Source organism: Rhinatrema bivittatum, chromosome 6 (genome assembly GCF_901001135.1).
Source record: "Rhinatrema bivittatum chromosome 6, aRhiBiv1.1, whole genome shotgun sequence".
Classification (NCBI taxonomy): Eukaryota; Metazoa; Chordata; class Amphibia; order Gymnophiona; family Rhinatrematidae; genus Rhinatrema; species Rhinatrema bivittatum.
Genome location: NC_042620.1, coordinates 249,851,490 through 249,875,371, shown reverse-complemented (window position 1 = coordinate 249,875,371; position 23,882 = coordinate 249,851,490). Strand labels below are relative to the sequence as shown.

The window sequence follows — 23,882 nt, the reverse complement described above, 5'->3', positions numbered from 1 at the left end:
TGCTGTTTCCCCAACTCTGACCCAAAAAACATGGGGACGGGTTACTCATCTTCAAAAGTAGTTGGTGTGTTAAAACCAAGCACTTAAAATGGTAATTCAGGCTTGGAAAGGCTAATAGTTTCCTCTAGCCAGTTTTCCATTTGCTTAGTTTATGCCCCTCCCAAACTTTTATATTCCGATTTGTCTCCATTCTTCGAGCATTTGTTACTCTCAAAGTTTGATTTAAACAAGATGATCATCCTAGGAGATTTCAATCTATATACTGATGCATCTCCTCTCTCCAATCAATGCACTTTTTTTTTTTTTTTTTTTTAAAACACATTTTGCAGTTTCTTGGTTGGTCTCAAATTATTCATGCTCCCACCCTCAATCCAGGCCATATCTTAGACCTAGTTTTAGTCAATGAGTCCTTTTCTCACTTGTCTGAATCATTAAGTATTTCACCTGTGCCTTGGTCGGACCATTATTGTATTAAAAATTTCTTACACATCTCTAATCCCAATCACATTGCCAAGACTTCCACTTTGCTCTCGGAGTCTCATTGACACCACCCTATTTCATGTTACCATGTCTCCCTCTCTCTCAAATCTGTCCTACAATAATTTTTCCGATGCCCTGTATTGGTGGAACCCCATTTTTATGACTGTGCTTGAACAAGTTGCCCCCATCAAAACTTTTGAACCACGGAAATCCAAATCTCATCCCTAGTTAAAAAACTGCTAGATGCTCTTGGGAAGTGCTGAGCACCTTTGGAGGAAAGCTCCTTCCTCTGAATGTACACAAAACATTTCATTCACTTCTTAGAGAATATCAAGTTCTTACCAATTTGGCTATAAAGGAATATTTCTCCAAAAATAAATGAAATAGGTTACAATCCCAAAGTACTGTTCCATATTGCCAAGAGACTATTTCAGCCACTTCTCAAAATTCCCTACTCAATGCTCCTTCTGCTGAAAATTTTTCCACACTTTAACCTGAAAACTGAAAGAAAAAAAAAGTGCACATCTTTTCCTGGAGTACCCAATTGTCACTCATCCTTCTCCTCAAATCTCTTTGCGAACACAGTTTGTTTCCTCTATTGAAGTTGAAAATTCTATAGTCTAGTCCAACACACCGTGTCCTATTTGCTTTACTCTTCCTCTTGTAACATCTTAGCCCTAATCTTATTAATGTGTCTTTCAGTGAAGGTTCCGTACATGCTTCCTTAAAAAAGGCCACAGTATGTCCTTTGTTAAAAAAAAAAACCCCCAAACAAAAACGCAATCTTGATCCTTCTGATCCAGGCAATTACAATCTCTGCCCTACCTTTTTTCACTAAAATTCTGGAATCTGCTGTATTAAGTCAAACAATCATTTAGAGAAATTTGAGCTACAAGATCATCAATATGGCTTTTGATGTTTATTTAGATTTTTTTTTCTATACCGAAGTATAGCATATTGCCTTCATGCCAGTTTACATTAAACAAACAACTTAGTACATATAACATTTCTGTGTGTTAACTTATTAATAAGTTTACAAAAACTGGATACATTTAAGTCTCGGATATAGATTATTAACAGGAAGACAAGAAGAATAACGTAAGTCAGTTATGAAGAGAGGCACTTGAAGGTTGTTATATTTATTTATTTATTTTTGGTTTTTATATACCGGAAGTTCCTGTATAATATACATATCACTCCGGTTCACAGATAACAGAGATAACTATCGCCGGGATGGCGGTTTACATGGAACATATCGAACAGTAAATCTATTATAAAGTAGAATACAAACTAAGATCTACTAAGAACACATAAATAAAGCAAATAAACATTACAAAATTGCTGTGGGATGGGAGGGTTGTTATTCTTCCTGCTCTTAGCTCTCTGGGAAAGCTTGTAGGAAGAGCCAAGTCTTGAGTTTCACTTTGAGATATGAGATGTAATATAGCGATGTTAATTTACATTGATATATTTGTAATATAGCGATGTTAATTTACATTGATATATTTGAGATATGAGATGTAATATAGCGATGTTAATTTACATTGAAAGAGAATGTTCCATTTACAAATTGAAAAGAGTTAAAAAGATATACTATAAAATATGGGGGGGTGGGGAGGAATGGTGGGATATAAAGTATATATCCAGAGAGAGTAGAAAAGAAAGGAAGATCAGTGGGGATGAGGAACTGGATATGAGAGAGATGGTTTATCCAATGCCATCTATGAAAGTTTGTCTAAATAACCATGTTTTGAGTTCTTTTTTGAAAGATTTGCAGTCATTAATAGAGGATAGACAGTTTGGCAAAGAGTTCCATGCTTTTGGTCCTGCAATTGAGAAGGCTCTATTTCTGGTGTTAGGTAGTTTGGCAGAGAGTAAAGAGGGGATGAGTAATTTGATATTTTTGGAATTTCTTGTTGAGCGAGGCGTTATGTGAAGTTGGATCAAGTGGTAGAGGGCATTGTTGTCAGCTTTGTGTATTTCATTATGAAGTAATATTAAGGTCTTGTATATAATCCTTTGATCGATCGGCAACCAGTGAAGATTCTTCAGAACCGGAGTGATGTGGTCAAATTTCTTTTTGCCGGTGAGAACTCTGGCTGCTGCATTCTGCAACAATTGAAGTGGTTTTAATGTTGATTTGGGGAGGCCAATGAAGAGTGAGTTGCAGTAATCAAGACTTGAGAAGATTAGAGATTGTAGGACAGTTCTGAAGTCTTGTGGGAATAAAAGAGGTTTAAGGTGTTTTAGAATATGAAGCTTGTGGAAGCCTTCTTTTGTTTTCGTTGTTATACACTTTTTGAAGTTCAAATCATTATCTATCCATATTCCAAGGTCTTTTACAAAAGTCTTCAGATGGATTATGGTGTTATCAATTTGAATATAAGGCATTGTGGTTATTTGACTGGATTTGTTTCGATTAATGAAGATGCATTCGGTTTTGCTCATATTGAGGCATAATTTTAATTGGTTTAGAAGATTTCTAATTGAGATGAGGTAGTTTGTTGTAAGGTTAATGGCATCTTCGATGGTGGAGGTTATTGGGATGATTAATTGGATGTCGTCGGCGTATAAAAAGAAAGTAATGCCAAGGCTTGAAATAAATTGACAGAGAGGGAGTAAGTATATGTTGAAAAGGGTGGCCGAGAGGGCAGACCCTTGTGGTACTCCAGTTTCTAGTGGACAGGGTTCAGAGGATTTGTTATTCAGGGTTACTTTGAAGATAGGAATGAGGAAAACCAGCCTAAGGTTGTCGGATAGGCCTATATTTGCAAGACTTGAAATTAATTTTTTGTGATCAACTGTGTCAAAAGCTGCAGAAAGATCAAGAAGGATTAAAAGGTGGTTTAATTTGTCAGATTCTCTTATAATTTTGTTCGAAAAATTGAGTAGGAGGGTTTCTGTGCTGCGGTTCTTTCTGAAACCGTGTTGAGAGGGGTGAAGAATGTTGTAATTTTCTAAGTGCTCATTGAGCTGTTTCAGGGCTGCTTTCTCAGTCATCTTGGCGAGTAAAGGAAGGTTTGATATAGGCCGGTAGTTATTGAGATCTTTTGGGTCCAGATTCTTTTTTTTCAGAATTGGAGTGATTGTTGCTGTTTTTAGGATTGTAGGAAGTTTACCCTCTTCAAGAGATTTTCTCTCTCTTTTGCTCACTGATAAGATAAGAGGAGGTCTTGACTCTGGTCAACAATTTCTTCTTGTTTCATTAAACATCTCTGCAACTTTTGACATGACTGATCACATCCTACTTTTCCACTTGCAGGAATGCAGCCTGGTATTATTCTCAGCTGGTTTCACTCTTACCTTTCCGATCAAATTCAATCCATTAAATTTAAAAATGAATTCTTCTCTCACTGCCATTAAAACTGGGACTCAAAGATCCGCACTGCCCTCTACACACTAACATTTACCTTGCCCCTATTTGCAAAATTCTCTCCACTTTAACTGATTGCTATAAACTACGCTGATGACACCCAGTTTTTTTTACATATTCGCCCCTCATGGCATGACACCTCAATACAGTAGACCCTCAAGTTACAACCGGATTGACATACGAACAATTTGGGTTACAAACAAAATTTTAGTTTTGCGTTACAACCAAAGTCTTGAGTTACAACCTGAATGCCGGCCAAGGCCATGTGTATCTGCTTGTGCGTGGGGTTGCTTCTAATTGGGTGTTTTTTCCTGTCAGTGCTTTTTTTTGGGCTAGGTGGGTGGGACTTCTGCTCTGCTGTTGCAGTGATTGGCTGCTGCTGCCAATGAGGCCAAAGAAAGTTTGATGCTTTAACCACTTTTGAATGGCGGAAAAACAGATACAGTGGACCCTTGACTTACAACTCAATTCGTTCCAAAGGGCTGGTTATAAGTCAAGACCATTTTTTCCATAAGAAATAATGGAAATACCCATAATGCGTGCTGAATCTCCCAAAGCACCCCTTATCTAACATTTTCATAATAAAAAAGGGTTGTATAATGTGTGTAATTACCAGAAACACCTATCCTTTTCCTAGTGTACTCACCAAAAAGTTATAAAATGTGCCTAGCCTACCAATCTCCCCACAAAAGAAGAATCACCAACCCCACCCAGCGAAACAATCATCTGGTCCAACTTTGAGCCCATCGCCTCTACTGAAGTAAAGAAGATCATTCAGAAATTAAACCTAGCATCACACCCCATCGACACAATCCCAGTCAAGACTCTCAAACTCATCCCCGAAATCTCCAAACCCATCGCAGACATAATCAATACCTCACTTGAACAAGGCATCTTTCCCGAAGCCCTGAAATGTGCAATAATTAAACCAATCCTCAAAAAACCTCAGCTCAACCCCTCCGACATCTCCAACTATAGACCTATCTCAAACCTCTCCTTCATATCCAAGATCGAGAAACATGTGAACCTCCAACTCTCAGAGTACCTAGAAAATCACAACCTCATGTTCCACAACCAACATGGCTTCCGAAAATCCCTAAGCACCAAAACCCTGCTATTATCTCTCACAGACACAGCCCTAAGAGGCATAGACGCCGGTCGCTCCTACTTACTCATCCTACTGGACATCTCTGCCGCCTTTGACACCGTAAACCATGACATTCTCATGACACGACTGGAGGAGATCGGCCTCAGAGAAAACACCCTCAACTGGTTTCAATCTTACCTCTCCAACCGATCCTACAAAGTTCAACTTAACAGCTGCGAATCAGACCAATACCCACTTCCTCACGGAGTTCCCCAAGGTTCCTCCCTCTCATCAACCCTGTTCAATATATACATGCTCCCGCTTTGCAAATTCCTCACCAGCCTGAACCTCGTTTTCTACATCTACGCAGATGACGTCCAGATTCTCCTCCCCATCAAAGAAAGCTTAACCAACACCATCGCACTCTGGGACACCCTTGCCACCCAAATAAAGAACCTCCTCTCTCAGATCTCCCTCAACGACAAAAAAACTGAAATACTACACATAACTAACAAATCCTCTACTAGAACCGACAGTGACCTCTCCTCTAGCCAACCACACACCCCCCTCACCAATGAGGTCAGAAATCTCGGCTTCACCCTCGACTCGGACCTCAATATGAAAAAACACATCAGCAGGACAATCAAAGAGGGCTTCTTCAAGCTACAAGTCCTAAAAAAACTCAAACCTCTCCTCTTCCACCATGATTACCGCACTGTGCTACAATCCCTCATACTTTCCAAGCTAGACTACTGTAACTCCCTCCTCACCGGACTGCCTGCCTCCACATTAAAACCCCTCCAACTGCTACAAAATGCAGCAGCCAGATCACTCACAAACATCAACCGCTCAGCACACATCACCCCTATACTAAAAGAACTCCACTGGCTCCCCATACCCCACCGGTCACAATACAAAATTCTCACCTTACTTCATAAAACCATCAGCAACCAAAACATCAAGTGGACAAACGACGCTCCCCAACTACTCAGCCAGAAAAACCTGCGATCTCAAAACACAGGCCTTATCATCCCTCCCCCCAAACTAGTACACCTCTCCTCCACCAGACAACGCACCTTCTCTGTAGCGGGCCCCACACTCTGGAACAAGCTTTCCCCCCCAACTCAGACTGGAACCCTCCCTCCATTCTTTCAAAAAGAAATTAAAAACCTGGTTATTCCTAAACGCCTACCAACATCCCACCTAACCCCCCCCCCCTTTTAACACCCTCAGTCTCCCCAACTCAAATGTTTATACTGATACACGTGCCCCCTCAAGACTCTCCGCCACTCGATTATTTAAAGCTCGTTCCCTAAATTTTTATTACATTGTATACTTAGTTCCAACCAGTTTTTGTTAAATGTAAAATAGTACGACCCTTGTCATACTATTCCAATTGTTATGTGAACCAATATGATGTACGCCAACGAATGTCGGTATATAAAAGCAAATAAATAAATAATAAATATTGGGTTATCCAATACTTCATGTCCACTACAGTTACTAAAACTCGGCTGCGCGTTTGCTCTCTGTTTTAAGACGAAACAATCACATCATATCTACATTAACTGTACTACACTGGCTTCAAATTCATGAAAGAATCAAATACAAGATCAGTATGTTAATTTTTAAACTGCTAAACAATCAAACATGCTACTGGGCCAATGCTATTTTGAGATTCTGTCAACCTATGAGATCGTTGCGCTCTTCCCAACATGGTCTCGAGAGACCATCTCAGAGTAGGTAGACTCCATGTTACCTGAGAGTGTGCTTTTTCTACTGCGGGGCCCACCCTCTGGAACTCTTTTCCCATTGACATTAGACAATGTGAATCTATTAAGAGTTTCAGAAAACTAGTTAAAACCTCTTTTTAACCTTGTTTATTTTTAAAGTTTATTTTATTGATGTTTATTGTGTTTGTTCTTTTTTATTCACGAGTTGCTTATTGCATACTGTGTTTTACTCTGCTCTTGGTTGCATAATTTTATTATGACTATTCTTGTTCATCGCCTAGTCCATTTAAAATTAGGCAATTCATAAATAATGTAAAATGTAAATGAAAAGAATGCCCATTTAAGAAGGGATTCCATCTTTTATCCTGTGATACTACTGACACCAAGGCATTCATTTTTGGAATCTAAAATAAAAACTATCAGAAGAGGATAAGGTTTGCTCAGCATCCTGCTCTAAGTTCACCTTCAAGAGATTACCGTTCTTCTACCACCATATGCTTAAGCCCTGCACAGTCCTAGGCAACTCTGAGATTATGCTGGGACTAAAAAATGGAAATCCAAGAAGTCTCCAGTGTCCCCCCCCCCCCCCCATAGCGCCAAACCCAGACAGCCTACTATCTCCAATGCAACTTCCTTGATGAGGGGGGTCCCACTACCTTGAGGAAACACCAGGGAGGGGCCTCCCAAAATGGTAGCCATTTTCAGCAGAAATCACTCTCCCGCAGCCATTTCAGCAGCACTCTCCAACGCTGGGCATTTTCCTGCATGAGGGAGAAAGATTCAGTCCCTGCACTGGGGAGCTACAATGCAGGAGGGACAGCAGGGTCCTGAGGTACTAGAGACATGCCAGTCCCATACAGCAATGGACATAGACCATGATTCTCTATCCTCTTGAACAGAAAATGCTAAGGAGCTTGAGTAGTTCTGCCTCTACCCATGACATTACAGCTTCAGTTGTCTCCTCCCCCCAATGCATCCAGACCACTGGAGACTCCTCCCTTACAGAGCAGCTAGAGAGCTCCAAACCACCTCCTCACACTTACATCTGGAGAGACAGTGGGATCTAACAGCTATAATTAAAGAAACAAAGATTGTGCCTTCCTTTCTTTTTTTTTTCACAACATCCTCTTGCAAGACTGTTGATAATAGAGAAAGCCAGTGATAGTAATGGAGGAGAGAAGTCGGGGGGACAACAAGAAAAGAAAAATGGCAAGAGGACCTAGTCAGAAGGTTCTCTTGACCCCCTCATTACTTCAGGATACAACCAGGGCCCGAAGGCACCAGAGAACCCTCTTAGAAGCCGCTCAACTAGGAGGTCTCCCTGGAAGCATATGCATTGGCCTGCTGCAACCAACATACACAGAAGACATATCCTAAGAGCCTAGGAGCTCACTACTATCAAGGGATTCAGACCAATGATTGTTGCTCTGGAAGCAGCACAGAGTTGTTCTCAACTGAGAATAAGACAAAACCCAATCCAAGGAGCCAGATATCCTGCTGCACTAATCCAGTACTTTCCCTGCCACCTGCTGGACACAGAATACTGGCAGGTTTTTCAATGCTGTTCCACTACTAATAGCAGTGATAAGGTCACTGAAAAAGTTGTGTTCTCTGACTCCATCTACCAATGGCACCTGGACTGGTCATACAGGATAAAGAATAATTATTTCAGAGGAGTCAGGGGTGATGTGTGCATACTTGGAGTCTAATACATTCTGCAAGTACGGTTGGATGTGGAGGAAAGTAATTCTGAAAGAAAATGTTCCAAATAAATGTAAAGAACTTTTACTCTAAAAAAGGGACCACCACCTTTCTGCCCCTTTAACTTAAGTCATCAGTAGATACTTTGCTAAATGCTTTTGCAAAACTGGTGCAATGGCAGTTGCTAAGATCGATCTCTTCAAATTTTGTCACGGCATGAAGAAATGATGGGTAAAGTTAATGAAACATGAATTTCAATTAGTTAAGTACCATATATTCAAGTGACTTATGATATAGTTAATGACAATACTAGCTTGGAAATACAGGGAATATTTTGGAAAAACAAAATTCAGGTTTGATTTTCCTTGAATGTCAAATGTTTCAGGGGCAAATTGTTTAAAAGTTAAATGAATGAAATTTGGAGATCCATGAATCAATATTGCTACCTCTGTAGCAAGCTACTATAAACCAGGTTCGTTCCCCACAAGCTTACATGCTAAAGCCTTACAATGTGAACAGAACTATGTCTGGACCTGAGTGATGTGTTTTGATCTGTCAAAAAGTGTTTAACCCTGCAAAGACTGCAAGCTGCCGCAGGCAAACTGAAGGAATATAAAATACAGAAAAAAACCTATGCGCTCTCCTGTAAATGAGCAATGTTCTGCAAGAACCAGCATCCACTCAGTGTGGAGTTGGGAAGAGGGCTATACAGTTTAGCCTGCCCAAAGAACAGTACTACATAGGCAGAGGAGGAAGCCAAAGGAATGCTGGGAGACTATTTAAAGGTAGAAAAAATGCAATTTGGCTGGCTATGTCTGTGTGAGAGGCAGGGATGGCCAGGAGTTGGAGCCTGGAAGAGAGAAGTACATCTGGCAACCCTTCAATCAGTTCTTCTCCTGAAGAGCTAATTGAGAGGCAGAGACAGAATCTATGCTCTGAGGAAAGAGACCGTCGTTCTTGCTTCAAAACCGAGCTACATGTAAAATCCCAACAAGGGACAGAGGAGCCAAGAGCTGAGACACAAAGATTTCCTTTCCAGAGATATCCAGGCCCAGCAGCACATGGCTGGATCAACCTTCCAAGAGACTAAGTTAAGTAATCTAAACTTCACACAGAGTAGAGGAGAGGGGGAGGATTAATTCTTTGCCTTTTGTTACAAATTCAGTATCTCATCTTAACTGCTTCAGCCTTTCAACTAAAGTCAAGCATAATCCCTTGTTGGTAGGTCAAGACATACAAGATAGGGCTGGCATAGAGAAGATGGACCATGGTCTCTAAGACTGAAACCAGGCCAGCTTCAGGTTAGCATCAAGTAAACCTTTTGGGGAAGCTCCCCAGGAGAGAGAGACCTTTCACACACTGCAATGCTCATCTATTTGGTTTGTCATCCAGCCAGCTCCACCATCAAGAGGAATTCATTTTCTTGCTTGTTTTTCCACACAATTGTGTGTTTGGGACAAGGTGCACTCTTCATAAACTGGTGACATTGGGGTGGACCTGTTCCCACCCCCCCCCTTTTGATTTTCAGGGGTAAAGAATTCTTGAAAGCTGTGTACTTCACTGTTTTTCCTCCAACTTCTCTCTATTAGTGTTCCTTAAATTATTATTCTTTTAACCACCATCCATTAATATGTTGTTTGCCTGGGCTAACAGGCTGCATACGCACTGCTATTTCTGCATTGCTTAATTTAAAATAAGAAAACTAAGTTTATATTATATTTCACCACTGTACTTTTCCCATTTAACATTCTGGCTGGATTTACTATCTACTTACACAATACTAATAGTAAAAGGATTAATTACAGTTTTTTTCTGTTGTGTTGATTTTATCTGGTCTGTTGGTGCCATAAGTGAGAGGTTGTTTTGGAAGGGCACAGAGTTGTGGTATCGGGGGACCGGGGCCCTGTTGCATCCTCCACTCAGGCTACAAACCCGAAGAAAAATGTTGATAAATATGTTCTCATACAGTACTCCCCAAGCTAAGCATAAGGGTATTTTAAAGTCTGGACCCGGGGGGGGGGGGGGGGGGGGGGGGGGGGGGGAGCCATGCCTCAAAGACAAAATTGGAGACCATCAGAATTTATTCCCATGCCATTAGATAAAGTTACTCTAACTGTTAGAATTTGAATACGACTGGATCTTGACTTTTTTTTCCTAGATGAGAAAATATTTTGGGGATACATGTTTGTTTTCAGATGTAACAAATTCATAGGAAGCCATTTTTGGACTTAAGATTCCAAGTGACTGCTTGGCGATCTCTTTTCTATCTATCCATGTAAGTGCAAAATTGTTAACCAGCAGAATAATTATACATTGTTTTAAGTCTATGCAGCTTCTTTCATTTCACCAGAGAACTAGCATGATGCTCACTAACTGGCTATCTTCTCTAGAAAACCAATTATGGTTTTTTATTTTCTTTTCTGGATAGAAAATTGTCTTTATCTCTGCTTTTTGCTTCTTCCTATACTTGAGAACTTTTCTTTGAATGATAAAAACTGAATATTAATTTTGAGGTTTCTAAAATTTATATTTTTTCTGCAATAATTAAAACTAGTAAATTTGAAAAAAAAAGCAAAGCCTGATCTTCTGCAGCTAGATAGTCTTAGACTGGTGTTACAAAAATGATTAAACTTTAGCAAATTCACCAGCTCCATGTTATATGAAAAAAAGAAAAAAAAAAAAAGAGGAAGACAAACAAGTGTATTACTTGTATGCAGCACTGAATAAGGAATCTTATTGGCTACTTACCAGAGGCTCTGAAGGCCAGACCAACAGTGGCTGGGGCCTGAGGACGGGCCGTTTGGCTGGTGAAGCCACAGTCTCCAAGGGTCTTGCTGTCATCCAGAAGCTGGTCTTCCTGCAGACATGGGGAGGGGTGCATGGAGAGGGGGAAATGTGAGAACTCCCAGCCCCTCCCTCACCAATATCCCCCTCCCGAGTCCCACCCTCCCTCACACTGTATAGAATAATGCTCCTGGAATTGGGGGGGGGGGGGGGGGGGAAGGGAGGTTAATCTTCAGTACTCCCCCATGCCCCCCCAACACTCCCTGAACTTCTCACCTTATACAGTCTCTGCTCCTCAGGGGACCTCTTCAGGATCCCCTCCACAATCCTTTTCAGTTCATACACGGTAGTAGACTCCTTGGCATCAGTGAAAATTGTGGTCTTTTGGCGCCGGATCATCAAAAATACATCCTGGAGAAGAAAGGCACAGAACAGTGTGGACACCAGCTATGGAACAGTAGGAATTAGCTCGATTTGAGATCTACTCTTTACGGAATATTTTAAAAAAAGTCATCTACTGATCTTATTAATACAAATATTAGGTCTTTTGTCCTCTTCCAACACCTTTGGAAGATCTGTTCTTCCTGTGTCACTACCACCCCAACTCTTGGCCTCCTCAGAATTCTCTCCACCCTCTCTCAATTCAAATCTCTTCTCTTTTTCCCTGTGTTCTCCCAATACATTTTCCCCTCATTCTATCTTCCGATCTCCCTCCCCCACCGCCCCAATTCACTCTTCCTGTGTTGCCTTCATTCTCCTTGCACCAACCTCTATCCTACCCTTAGACTCTGGCTCCTTTCTATTCTCCTTCATACAGCTTTAGGCATTTTTTTTTTTTTTTAGAAACATAGAAATAAGGCCCATCTATCCAATTAATTATAATTCTCATCACTTCCTTAGAGATCCCCTGTATTTATCCAATGCTTTCCTGAAATCAGAAACCTTTTGTCTCCACCACCTCCACTGGGAGGCTGTTCCATGCATCCACCAGCTCTATAAATTATTTTTTTAAGATCTCGCCTTAATCTAACCCCTCATGAACTCTCATTCTAGTGTCCTTTCCATTGAAAAAGGCTCACCTCCTCCAGTGCATGGAAACCTTTGAGATATTTGAATCTCCCCTCTCTCACTTTTCCTCTAGGATTGGAGAAATTACCTGATAATTTTGTTTTCCTTAGTGTAGCTAGATGGACTCAGAACCAATGGGTATTGTGCTCATAGCAGATGGGAGACAGATTTCAAAGCGGACGTCAGCCTACGTATACCCATGCAGCATGCTTAGCTCTTCAGTATTGTCTTTGAAAAGCCAGTGTGGATATATGTTGCTTAATACTTTATTAACCTTGAACTGGTTCAAATGATTATATATATTTAAAACTTTTTGGAACTGGAGACCGCCAGGGCACTGAAACAATAAACGCTGATACCTGGGTAACTGCTGGTGTCTTGAACTACGGGCCATGGCTTACCCATACTTGCTCAGTCTTGAGATTTGATATCTGAGGTTCTCTATTTCTGGAGCAGCTGTGGGTGGGATGCTGAGTCCCTCTGTCTACACTAAGGAAAACAAAATTATCAGGTAAGTAATTTCTCCATTTCCTAACGTGTAGCCAGATGGACTCAGGACCAATGGGATGTACAAAACCTACTCCCCTGCAGGGTGGGAGGCTGCCCGTGGCCCACTTAGTGCTACCCTTGCAAAGGCTGTATCCTCCCTGGCCTGAACATCCAGGTGGTAGAACCTGGAGGTGTGTAGGAGGACCATGTCACCGCCCGACAGATCTCAGCTGGTGAAAGTAGCCTGTTTTCAGCCCAGGAGACTGCCTGGGCCCTTGTAGAATGCACCTTGACCTATAGAGGTAATGGTTTTCCTGCCTCTATGTAGGCTGCATTAATCACTTCTTTGATCTAGTGGGCTATGGTCGTCCGCGATGCCGCTTCCCCTTGTTTCTTGCTGCTGTGAAGAACGAACAGGTGATCAGTTTTGCGCAAGGATTCAGATCTCTTCAGGTATCTGACTAGGATTCTGCCGACATTCAAGTGGCGAAGGAGGCGCGCGTCTTCCAAATCCCTGTGCTCATCTGGTGATGGTAAGGATATGGTTTGGTTCCGTACACAGCTGTATGGTGCCCGGGGTGAACCCGAGGAACGGCTCGACAGGATAATGCTTGAAGTTTGGAGATGCGCCAAGCTGAGCATATAGCGATCAAAAATGCTGTCTTTAAGGTCAAGAGACGAAGAGACAGGCCACTTGTTGGTCTGAAGGACTCCCTTGCTAGGAAGTCTAGTACTAGGTTGAGGTTCCATAGAGGCATTGGCCACTTTAGTGGTGGTAAGTTGTTTGACTCCTTTCAGGAAGCGAGACATCAGGATGAATTGATAGTCTGATGCTGTGCACATCAGACCTGAAAAAGGCCAGTGTTGCGACTTGAACCTTGAGGGAGTTGAGGACAACCACTTCTGCATGCCATCCTGTAGGAATTCTAGGATCGTGGGAGTCTTGGCTGTCCTCGGGAGGAGACCGCAGTCTTATTTATTTATATATCTATCTTTATATACAGACTTTCAAGTTCATTTCAAGGCGGTTTACATACAATTGAGTTGCAGTAGCAACACTCAAAAATTACAGAAATATAAAACATATCCTAATACATCTTACATTACCATGATGTAGTTAAACTAAAACATTTTACAAAATAATCGTAGAATCCCACCCATTCATATTATTACTAAAAATTACCCTACTTTCCATACATTTGACCCCCCCAATCATATCTTCCCTATTGCTCATAAGTTTTACCCTCCTCTCCAATCCCTTATCCATCTAATCTTCTCCCTTTTAACCCTTCTTCACACCAAGCTTCAAATACTCTCCAGATCCATATCTTCATAGTGTTTGGGTAATTGCCAGGTTCTTATGGCCTGGTTTGGCCTCTGTTGGAAATAGGATGCTGGGCTTGATGGACCCTTGGTCTGACCCAGTATGGCAATTTCTTATGAAAGACAGATGTGGAGAACTTGCGTGCCCGAAGCAGGGTGTCAATCACGGCTTTTGAGTAGCCACGCTTCTTTAGGCTAGTCCTCTCAAGGGCCATACCGTAAGAGAATCGAACCTGGGCTTCGTGGGAGATCGGTCCCCGATGAATCCCTGTATGGCGGTAGACGTAGAGGATTCCCCGCCAATAGTCTTCGCATGTCTTTTAACTTTCAGAAAAGGACTTAAGACCTGGCTCTTTCAACAAGCCTTCCCTGAACCAGACAATCAATAGTTGGCCTTCATTGCTACTCGGTCTGGCACTCCATTTTTCAATGAAGGAATAAATGGACTCTGAGACATTAAGGTTAAAACACCGTCTTTAAGTTTTTAACTTGTACTTTCTATGGTAAAATTTCTTTTACCGGCCTATCTTCCTTCCAGCTTGTTGCAAGCTTCCAAGTTCTCTCCCCTTGTTGATTGTAATTTTTGACTTATTCCTACTTATTGTTATCTTTCATTTACGTGAATTTGTTACTCTTGTTGTTTTCCCTTTGTTAAACTGTAAACCGATCCGATATGGTAATTTACTATGAAGGTCGGAATAAAAAACTGTTAAATAAATAAAATAAATAAATGTCCGCGTACCATGGTCTTCTTGGCCAATCCGGGGCGACTAGTAGGACTAGTCCCCTGTGGTGTTCTATCTTGTGGATAACCCTGCCCAGTAGTGGCCAGGGTGGGAAGGCGTACAGGAGGCTTTCCTCTGGCCAGTTCTGGACGAGAGTGTTGATTCCCTGAGATTGTGGTTCTCGTCTGTGGCTGAAGAATCTGGGGACCCAGTTATTGCAACAAGTTGTTAGTAGGTCCATGGCTGGGAAACCCCATCGATTTATTATCAACTGGAAGGCTGTGTCTGCCAGCGACCATTCCCCTGGGTCTAGGCTTTCTCTGCTCAGGTAGTCCACAGAGATATGTCTTTTCCCGCGATGTGGGAGGCCGAAATCCCTTGTAGATTTATTTCTGCCCACCCCATGAGGGGGTCTATTTCCAGAGACACCTGCTGGCTCTTGGTTCCTCCCTGTTGGTTGATGTTTGACAACGCAATGACCGTTGCCCACATGACTGATGGACTCGCCTCGGAGTCTGTGGCTGAATTGTAGGCAGGCTAGTCTGACTGCTCGAGCACCTAGGCAGTTTATGTTCCATCCCACCTATTCCTTGTTCCATTGTCCCTGAGCCGTCAGTTCCTGAAAGTGGGCTCCCCACCCTCGCAGGCTTGCGTCCGTGGTAAGCAAGATCCACTTCGGTGTGGATAGGTTTACGCTTCTGCTTAGGTGTTCTTCCTGTAACCACCATTGAAGCTGCTCCCAAACCTCTGTCAGTAGGTGGAGGCGAATTGAGTAGTTCTGGGACAGTGGATTCCATCATGACAATAGGGAACATTGTAGCGGCCTCATATGGGCCCTTGCCCATGGAACAACTTCCAGAGTTGATGTCATGAGGCCGAGGACTTGAAGGTAGTCCCATACCTTTGAGCGGACAGAGGTCAATAGCTTTTGTAACTGACCCATCAGCTTCCTTCTCCATGGAGGGGGGGAGGAGGTAGACCTTGTTCTGTTTGGTATCAAACCGGACTCCCAGGTATTCTAGTAACTGGGAGGGCTATAGACAGCTGTTGGTTGTGTTCACGACCCACCCGAGTTCTTGTAGTAGATTCTTGACTCTGGTGGTCGCGTGGCAACTCTCCTCTGGAGACTTTGCCCTGATCAACCAATCATCTAAGTAAGGATGTACCAGGACTTCTTTCCTCAGTACTGCTGCCTCTACCACCATGATTTGGTGAAGGTTCTGGGGGCAGTAGCTAGTCTGAAGGGTAGCGCTTGGAATTGATAACGATGGCCCAGTATCGCAAAGCGCAGGAAGCACTGGTGGTTCTGATAGACCAGGATGTGAAGGTAGGCTTCGGATAGGTCCAGCGAGGTTAAAAATTCTCTGTTGTATCGCCATTATAATGGAGCGCAGTGTTTCCATGCGGAAGTGTGGAACCTTCAGGTAACGGTTGATGGCCTTGAGGTCCAGGATAGGCCGGAATGTTCCTTCTTTCTTGGGAAAGATAAAATAGATAGAATAGTGGCCAATATTTTGTTGAAGGGTGGGCACTGGAGCTACTGCCTTCAGGCTGAGTAGTCTTGCTAGTGTGGTTTCCACTGCCAGCCTCTGAGTGGGAGCAGCATGGCGATTTCATAAATTTGTCTAGGGGATGCTTTGGAATTCCAGCGAGTACCCCTCTTGAATGATAGGACCCACTTGTCCTAAGTTATCTCGACCCATCTTTGGTAGAAGAGAGTAAGTCTTCCCCCTATGTCTTCTTCCTGTGAATGGGTCTGTGTCTTTTCGTTGTGGGGTACAGCCGGGACCTGCCCCTGAACTTGCTCCTCTCTTAATGTGCCTGTTCCGAAAGGACTGAGACCTTCCTGAAGGACGAAGTGCTTGGGTCTGTGTATTCTTGTAAGGTTTAAAGCGCTGCGATCCTCTACCCTTGGTTCTTCTGGGGGAGGCGCGCTATGTTCTTTTGTCCCTGTCCTCAGGTAATCGGGGTACTGGAGATTCACCCCATTTGTTGGCTAATTTCTCCAGTTCGCTCCCAAACTGGAGGGATCCTTTAAAAGGCATTTTTGTGAGGTTCGCTTTGGAAGTCGCATCAGCCGACCAATTCTGGAGCCATAGTTGTCTTCTTACCACCACTGCAGCGGCAACACCCCTGGATGAGGTGTGCACGAGGTCTGCAGTAGCATCGGCGAGGAAGGAGACCACAGGCTCCATCGCTTCTCCGGACGTATTTGCGTCTCTAGCGAGGATCAAACAGGAACGTACCACTAATGCGCAGCAGGAAGCAATTTGTAGCATCATTGCTGAAACAAAGGACTGCTTAAGGATGGCTTCCAGCCTTCTATCCTGGGCTCAGTCAGTGCCGCTTCCCCCTCCACTGGGATCGTAGTGCATTTTGAGACTGCACAGATCACAGCATCCACTTTGGGGAAACATAGAAGTTCCTTAACCGTGGGTTGCAGTGGGTATAGGGCTTCTAGTGCCCGCCCCCCTTTGATAGTGGCCTCTGGAGCATTCCATTCCAGGTCAATCAGTTCCTTGATGGGCTCCAACATAGGAAAATGGCATGAGACCTTACGGAGGTACACCAACATGGGATTCTTCTTTGGTTCTGATTTAGGTTCCGTGCCTAAAAGACCCAGTATCTTCATAGTCTGGGACACAAGGGCTGGTAATTCGTCCTTGTGGAAGAATCGGAGCATGGTTCATATGGCTCAATCTCTGGGGGAATTTCTCCTTCTTCCAGGGAGCCAGTTTCCTCTTCTGAGGTGTCTGGATCCTCATCCTGGACGCTATTGGTTAGGAGAGGCATGTCTCAAGGAACCAGGGAGGGGCCAGGAAGTGCTTGAGCTTCCGGCAGGGTTTGAGTTAGGTGGGTAGTAGGGGCTGGTTGTGCCTGGACAAAATTTTGTAGCCCTTTAAAAAATTCCACCCAGGAGAAGGTTCCTGGGTCCATGTTGATCCCAGGGGTGATTGTAGTGGTCACCCCGGAGGAATTTTCCTGTGGGGGCACAGAGTTGGAAATACCTAGGTCTGGGAGGCCATTATCAGTGGTTCCGGATACCTCTTCTGGCTGTAAAGTGTCTTGATTTGGTTCTCCCTGGTTTTGTTCACACTGTTGGCACAGAAGGGATTCCAATTCAGGCTGCGCAGCTCTTATGTGGCAGGCTGGGCAAAGAAAGGGTCCCTTAGCTTTCTTGGATGGCGGTGCCATTGTTTGCGAATGTAAGTCTTAAGAACTCGTCCGTGCGTGGGGTTTCGTACGCGGATGCGCTTAGTTGTGCACATCGGGTGTGTGAAGTTACGCTGAAGGATCTAAATATGTATATCCTGGAAGAAAGGAGGTGCAGGGAAGGTATGATACAGACCTTCAGATATCTGAAAGATTTTAAGAATGCACAAACTTTAAACCTTTTCCATCAGAAAGGAAACAGTAGAACTACAGGTCATGAAATGAAACTCCAGGAGCGATGACTCAGAACCAATGTCAGGAAATATTTCATCACCAAGAGGGTGGTGGATGCTTGGAATGCCTTTCAGAAGGAAGTGGTGAAGTAAATTGTCAATGAATTCAAAGGGGTATGGGATAAATACTATAGATCCCTAAATGCTAGAGGATGGAAATGAACAGGGTGCACGAGGGTAACCTGCACAAAGTGGCAGTTATTTTCCTTACAGAAGGCATAGGGATTTCTACCCTTAACCAATAGCCTTGATGCTTGTGATGCAACTGCAACATCACTTCCCAATTCAACGGTAGAGGGGGGAATAAAAAGGGGAATTGGATACAGATGAAAACCAACATGGGCCCTGACTTTTACCATCTGGGTACTGACATGCAGACATAAGGAAAAAACCACAGGATGGCTTCTACGGCCAAGTCCCAAAGCAAAAAACATCAAGAAGGCTCCTCATTCTGTGAGAATTTTGCTAGCAGTAAAAGAAGGACTAGGGGGCACTCCATGAAGTTAGCATGTAGCACATTTAAAACTAATCAAAGAAAATTCTTTTTCACTCAATGCACAATTAAACTCTGGAATTTGTTGCCAGGGGATGTGGTTAGTGCAGTTAGTGTAGCTGGTTTAAAAAAGGTTTGGATCAGTTCTTGGAGAAGTCCATTAATCAAGTTGACTTAGAAAATAGCCACTGCTATTACTAGCATGGGATATACATAGTTTTTGGGAACTTGCCAGGTACTTGTAGCCTGGATTGGTCACTGTTGGAAACAGGATGCTGGGCTTGATGGACCCTTGGTCTGACCCAGTATGGCAATTTATGTTCTTATGTGTGTGCGGACAACAGAGCTTGTGCGGACAGCACAGTTATGCACAGTTTTGCTCGTTGCTGCATGCACAACCCAGATGTGCACGCCACTGTGTGCTCACCCTGTAGATGAGCGTTTAAGTTAGGTGCTTCGGGCCTCTAGCCTGCCCCGAGCGTACTGCTGGTCGAGGGGGGGAAATGGCACCTAGGGTCTCCATGTGTGTGGACCCTTGCACCGAATTGGGGCCTGACCAAGGAGGGCTGCTCAACCCGATTTTAAAGCCTTGTCTGAGGAAGGACTGTATGGCTATTCGAGCCTTGAAGACTGGAGACTTAGAAGTAAAGGTTTCTACCTTACCTGGTCTCGGCGCTTACCGGTCGCGTGCCAGGTGGTCTCCAGCTGCGGGGGGAGAGGGTAATACCTTCACTGCCATGCTCGAAATCTGTACCCGCTGCCTTTCAGCCACCCTGGGGGCTAAGTCCACACTGGGAATCAGCCGTCAGGCCAAGGCTCACCTCTGAGGGATACAGAGAGTCACCTCAGGAAAGTCTCGCCTGGGAGGAAGGACTGTTAGATTTCTTCTTTCTTGCTGTAAATGTTACACTATTCTTGTTTGGGATAGTGTCCACATCTGCTATGGAGACGGAGAAATACTGAAGAGCTAAGCATGCTGCATGGGTATATGTAGGCTGACAGCTTTGAAATCTGACTCAGTCTCCCATCTGCTATCAGAAGTGCACAATACCCATTGGTCCTGAGTCCATCTGGCTACACGCTAGGAAAATACATGTTTAGATCTTTAAGTCTATATCCATATGCTTTAGAACAAAGGACAATGACCATTTTAGTAGCAATCCTCTGGACAGACTCCATCCTGTTTATATCCTTTTGAAGGTGCGGTCTCCAGAATCGTATACAGTATTGCAAGTAAGATCTCACCAGGGACTTTTACAGGTCCATTCAGCTATCCCACAAAATGAAGTAACCCACTACTTCCCTATTGTATATATGTCACTGGGGTGGGAACGAAAGAAAGGACAGATGGATGGGCAAAAGAACAGATGATGAAAGAACAAAAAATGAAAAAAACAAAAGAAAAAGAAAGATGAGGCAGTGTGCCACTGAATCCCTCTGCCTTTAGCAGTATGTCAGGAAACGCACTGTCCCCACCACAGCCAGTAGAAGACGTACACAGCAAGCATACCTTCTGGCCTAGAGTTTAACAGTATAGACCTTCCGTTGGTACACACATTCTCTGCACATAACCCAACACTAACCACCTCACAGGCTGATGCTTTACGTGCATTTGAACACTCATTTTGTAAGCATAAACTCACAAAATGAGCATTCAAAAACGTAAGACCTGCTTAGATCCCTCACATGGAGATTCCATGCAAGTGACAGCACCGAGTAGTACCCCCCTCCCAAAGCAGAGAGGTACCCTGGCCTAATCTGATTTTCTTAGTGCTGGAAACTTAACTCGTCGGTCAGAGGTGGTTACGTTTCCAGAGCTGCTACTCTTGCACTGAAAACCCTTAAAAACACAAAAAAACAAAGAAGCCAGCTTTTATCGAGCTAACCGCTGCCACTTAGCCGGATAAGTACTGACCTATCCACCTACGTGGCTACAAGTTCGCTGCTTAGCCAGCTAAGGGGCAGCAGAGAAATAAATCAGAAGTTAGGCTAATTGGCGATGGCTGCCACTTAGCAAGATAAGCATTTCTCCTCCCAGCTCCGTATTGGGCGCTTAACTGTACGATGACACCCTCCCCCTCCGGAATTAAAGTGCGCTTTCGGTTTAATCGGTGCGTTAAAACTGTTCACTGGAAACCAGAACGCAGTTTCTTTTACGCTCAGATTACTACATCGGTCCGTCAATGCCCACTAAAAAAAACACTCGTGTAAATATAAAGCCAGCATTCCCAACATGCCATGGGCGATTGCCATCTTAGGACGACGGAAAAACCGCGAGCGTTAAACGGTTTTCAAAAGTTTCCAGCTAACCCGAGGAAAACAGATTAGCAGATTCACTTGGAAAGAAGTTTCGCTGCGCGACCGCGCGATTCATCCCATCCTGTGAAGTTCAAAACCCCGTCGTTTTCCCTTCTCTAGCCAAGAGTCACCGGCAGCAGCATAAAAAAAAAAAAAAAAAAAAAATCTCGCCCCTCCCAGGAAAGCAGGTGGCCGCCATATTGAGAAGGTCACTCTTACTAGCAGCCACAGCAACTACGGGTTATTTCCGCCCGCTCCCAGAAGCCTTGCATTCTGCTATTAACACCGTTTCAAATATGTCCGTGGGTACGCACGTGCGGAGGGAGGTGGGAGGCTCCCGGGCGTTATAAACGGGTTTGGATGCCCATGGCCCGCTACAATCCCGGGGGGGGGGGGGGGGGCCGGCGAGGGAAGCGGCTACCATCTTGAAAAGGTCGAGAGGAACTACGTACAGCTTCCCCCTTTCAGCCATTCTTTACGCTAGGCTAGGTAACTCCCTTCCCAGAAAGCAGCTTGTCCCGTAATATCCTCGTTCCCTTCGTGGGACGGTAACTCACCATGGTTGCTGCAGGAAAAAGATGAAACAGAGGAAGAAGATGCGCCGCCGGAGGTTCCGTGCGACCGCTCGATCAAAACAAACCCCGCCCCTTTTTCCCTATACGCACTACGGGAACTTACGTGTGACGGCGGCTAGAGGGGGTGGGGTTGACGCTGTATAAGGAAAAGGGGAACCGCTGGTGTTTAGGCAAAACTTGTCAGGTTGGGGAGGGAACGGGGCAGTTGCAACGACTTTTATATTTGGGGGGGGGGGGGGGGGGTGGTAACGGAAAAAAGTCAGCACGTGCTACTTTTAGCTTCCATTTTGGGAGGGGGTGTGGGGACTGTTTCTGGAAGCGGTGGTATTTGTAGCAGCCTAGCTAGACTGTGATGTCAGATAAAGGGGCAATTTGGACGTGCTAATCCCCTTATAGAATAATAAGGGGTTGTGGTTGCACGTCCAAAACCCTCATCCAACCATAGGTGAAACCCTGTGCTCAGCTGAGCACGCCGTATGGCATTGGCCCCAAGGAGTGTAAGGCTTATGCGTGGGGGAGAAGGGACTTTGGCAGGGTAGTTGCAGGGCAAGGGTAGCTTTCACTACCCATCTTTTTAGCCTAACCGATTAACTTGAAAGGGATCTATTTAATTTGGGCTTGATGGACCCTTAGTCTGATCCAGTATGGCAACTTCTTATGTTCTTAAGGGTGATGTGGTGCTGTCCCCTCGGGCAGCCAGTACAGTAGCCTTTCTTGCCCACCCCTTCCAACACAACTGGGAATTGGTATTGGGTTGCATTATGGGAATTTATATCACATCTCCCTAAAGTGGACAAATGTCAACTAGGCAGAGTGGCCATTTTGGACATCTGTCATTTTCTATGAGGCCAATGTAGTAAGCTGTGTCAAAACTGCACTAAAGAATTTTAACTTCCGATGCAGTAAGCTAATAGTATGCTAAATCATATTTTATTCTAAGCATATATTCTGCATACATTTTTAGGACAATGCACTTTTTAAAACTCCTGATTCATTAGGACAGTGCTTCCCAACCTTTTTAATCTTAAGGCACCCTGTTAACAAAAATGTTCTGCAGTGTACCAACCTCCATACAGCAGGCAATTCAGACATTGACAAGAATCATATGGTTAAAAAAGAGCTAGGGAAACCCTAAAAGCCCCAGGGCTCTCTCCTAAATTTTAAAATTAAGGGAGAAAGGGGGCAGAGATACACATAAACTCATCACAATGGGCCAAGTCCCTCTATATAGAAACAAGAGAAAGGAGAAGATGTGATGTGGACAATCGGTTAAGTTAGTTACCTTGGCTGCCAGAGCTCCTTCTACCAGCACTCAGTCATATCCAGTGCTCAGTGGATGCCTTTCCTATCTCACTCAATTTGGGGATATGATAGAGGCTGGAAGAATTCAAAGGAATAGGCTCAGGAGAGGGAAGATAAGGCAGTGCTGTGTGCACTGTGCAGCACAAAACGAGCTTGGCTATCTATGCTGCCCACTGATTACCACACTGGAATAATACTGTAGCTAGGAAGACAGGGCATGCATGATTACACATGTCTTCAGAAAGGAACTCCTACACATTTAAAAGCCACTGCTGGTGTTCTTTGCTGCTATGAGGTCAGACAATGGTGACTGTTCTGTGGCACACCTGATCAGGTCTGAAGGCACATTGGGAAACACTACGTTATGCACATAACACATGTTTTCTGAACAACAATATCTTCTGCACAATACACAATTTACACACACAAACATTGTTTATGCATAGTTTTTTATATGCATAAATCTTAGTTAATGTGCACAAAATATGATTTAAGGACATAAAATGTTGTGCATCTAACTCGTACTACAAACTTGAGTTGAGCAGAACTTTTGTGTTCCTAACTCATGTTTTGTGCACACCATTTTTATGCTTACAAATCAAGTTCTGCACAGAATGCACACCAATTCTATTTTATGCCCAGAAAACATGAACCATGAAATCCAGTTTCATCTCAATAGACTAACACTAGCCCAAATTTCCAGCATTAAGAAAACATGAGTTTAGCCTGCTCACCTCTTTATATTGGGAAGTAATAGCTAATATCTTGATTTAACATGGGGCTTGAATAGAGGAGCACTAGATTGTGTGCTGAACATCAGTATTAAGCTCCTTGCTTTGTTTCCCAGCCCTAACTCTATCCTTATAGTTACCCACTTTTTAGGATCTTAAATTTAGGTGCCTAGTAAAACTAGGAGCCTTCATTTAGGAATTCAGCCCTAGTAAATATTCAAAAGGGTCAATTTAGAAGTGCAAACTCCTTGAAAATGGAATCCCTAAACTCATT

General features: G+C 43.6%; 1 protein-coding gene across 3 annotated transcripts in view; it reads right to left on the bottom strand.

The window, feature by feature from the left end:
• The window catches only part of ELOB (elongin B), a 46,284-nt gene extending 24,535 nt beyond the window's left edge, over positions 1 to 21,749 (bottom strand). The window contains exons 1-3 of one of the 3 annotated variants that reach the window (XM_029606778.1): positions 21,679 to 21,749; positions 11,435 to 11,569; positions 11,123 to 11,231 (exon numbers count right to left, since the gene is read on the bottom strand). In XM_029606778.1, the coding sequence (XP_029462638.1) occupies positions 11,123 to 11,231; positions 11,435 to 11,557 (232 nt within the window). In that variant the 5' untranslated portion in view covers positions 11,558 to 11,569; positions 21,679 to 21,749. Of the gene's footprint in view, positions 1 to 11,122; positions 11,232 to 11,434; positions 11,570 to 21,012; positions 21,139 to 21,557 lie in introns of those variants that run through there. The other 2 variants (XM_029606776.1, XM_029606777.1) reach the window with 2 other exon arrangements.
• Between the last annotated feature and the right edge of the window lie 2,133 nt (positions 21,750 to 23,882).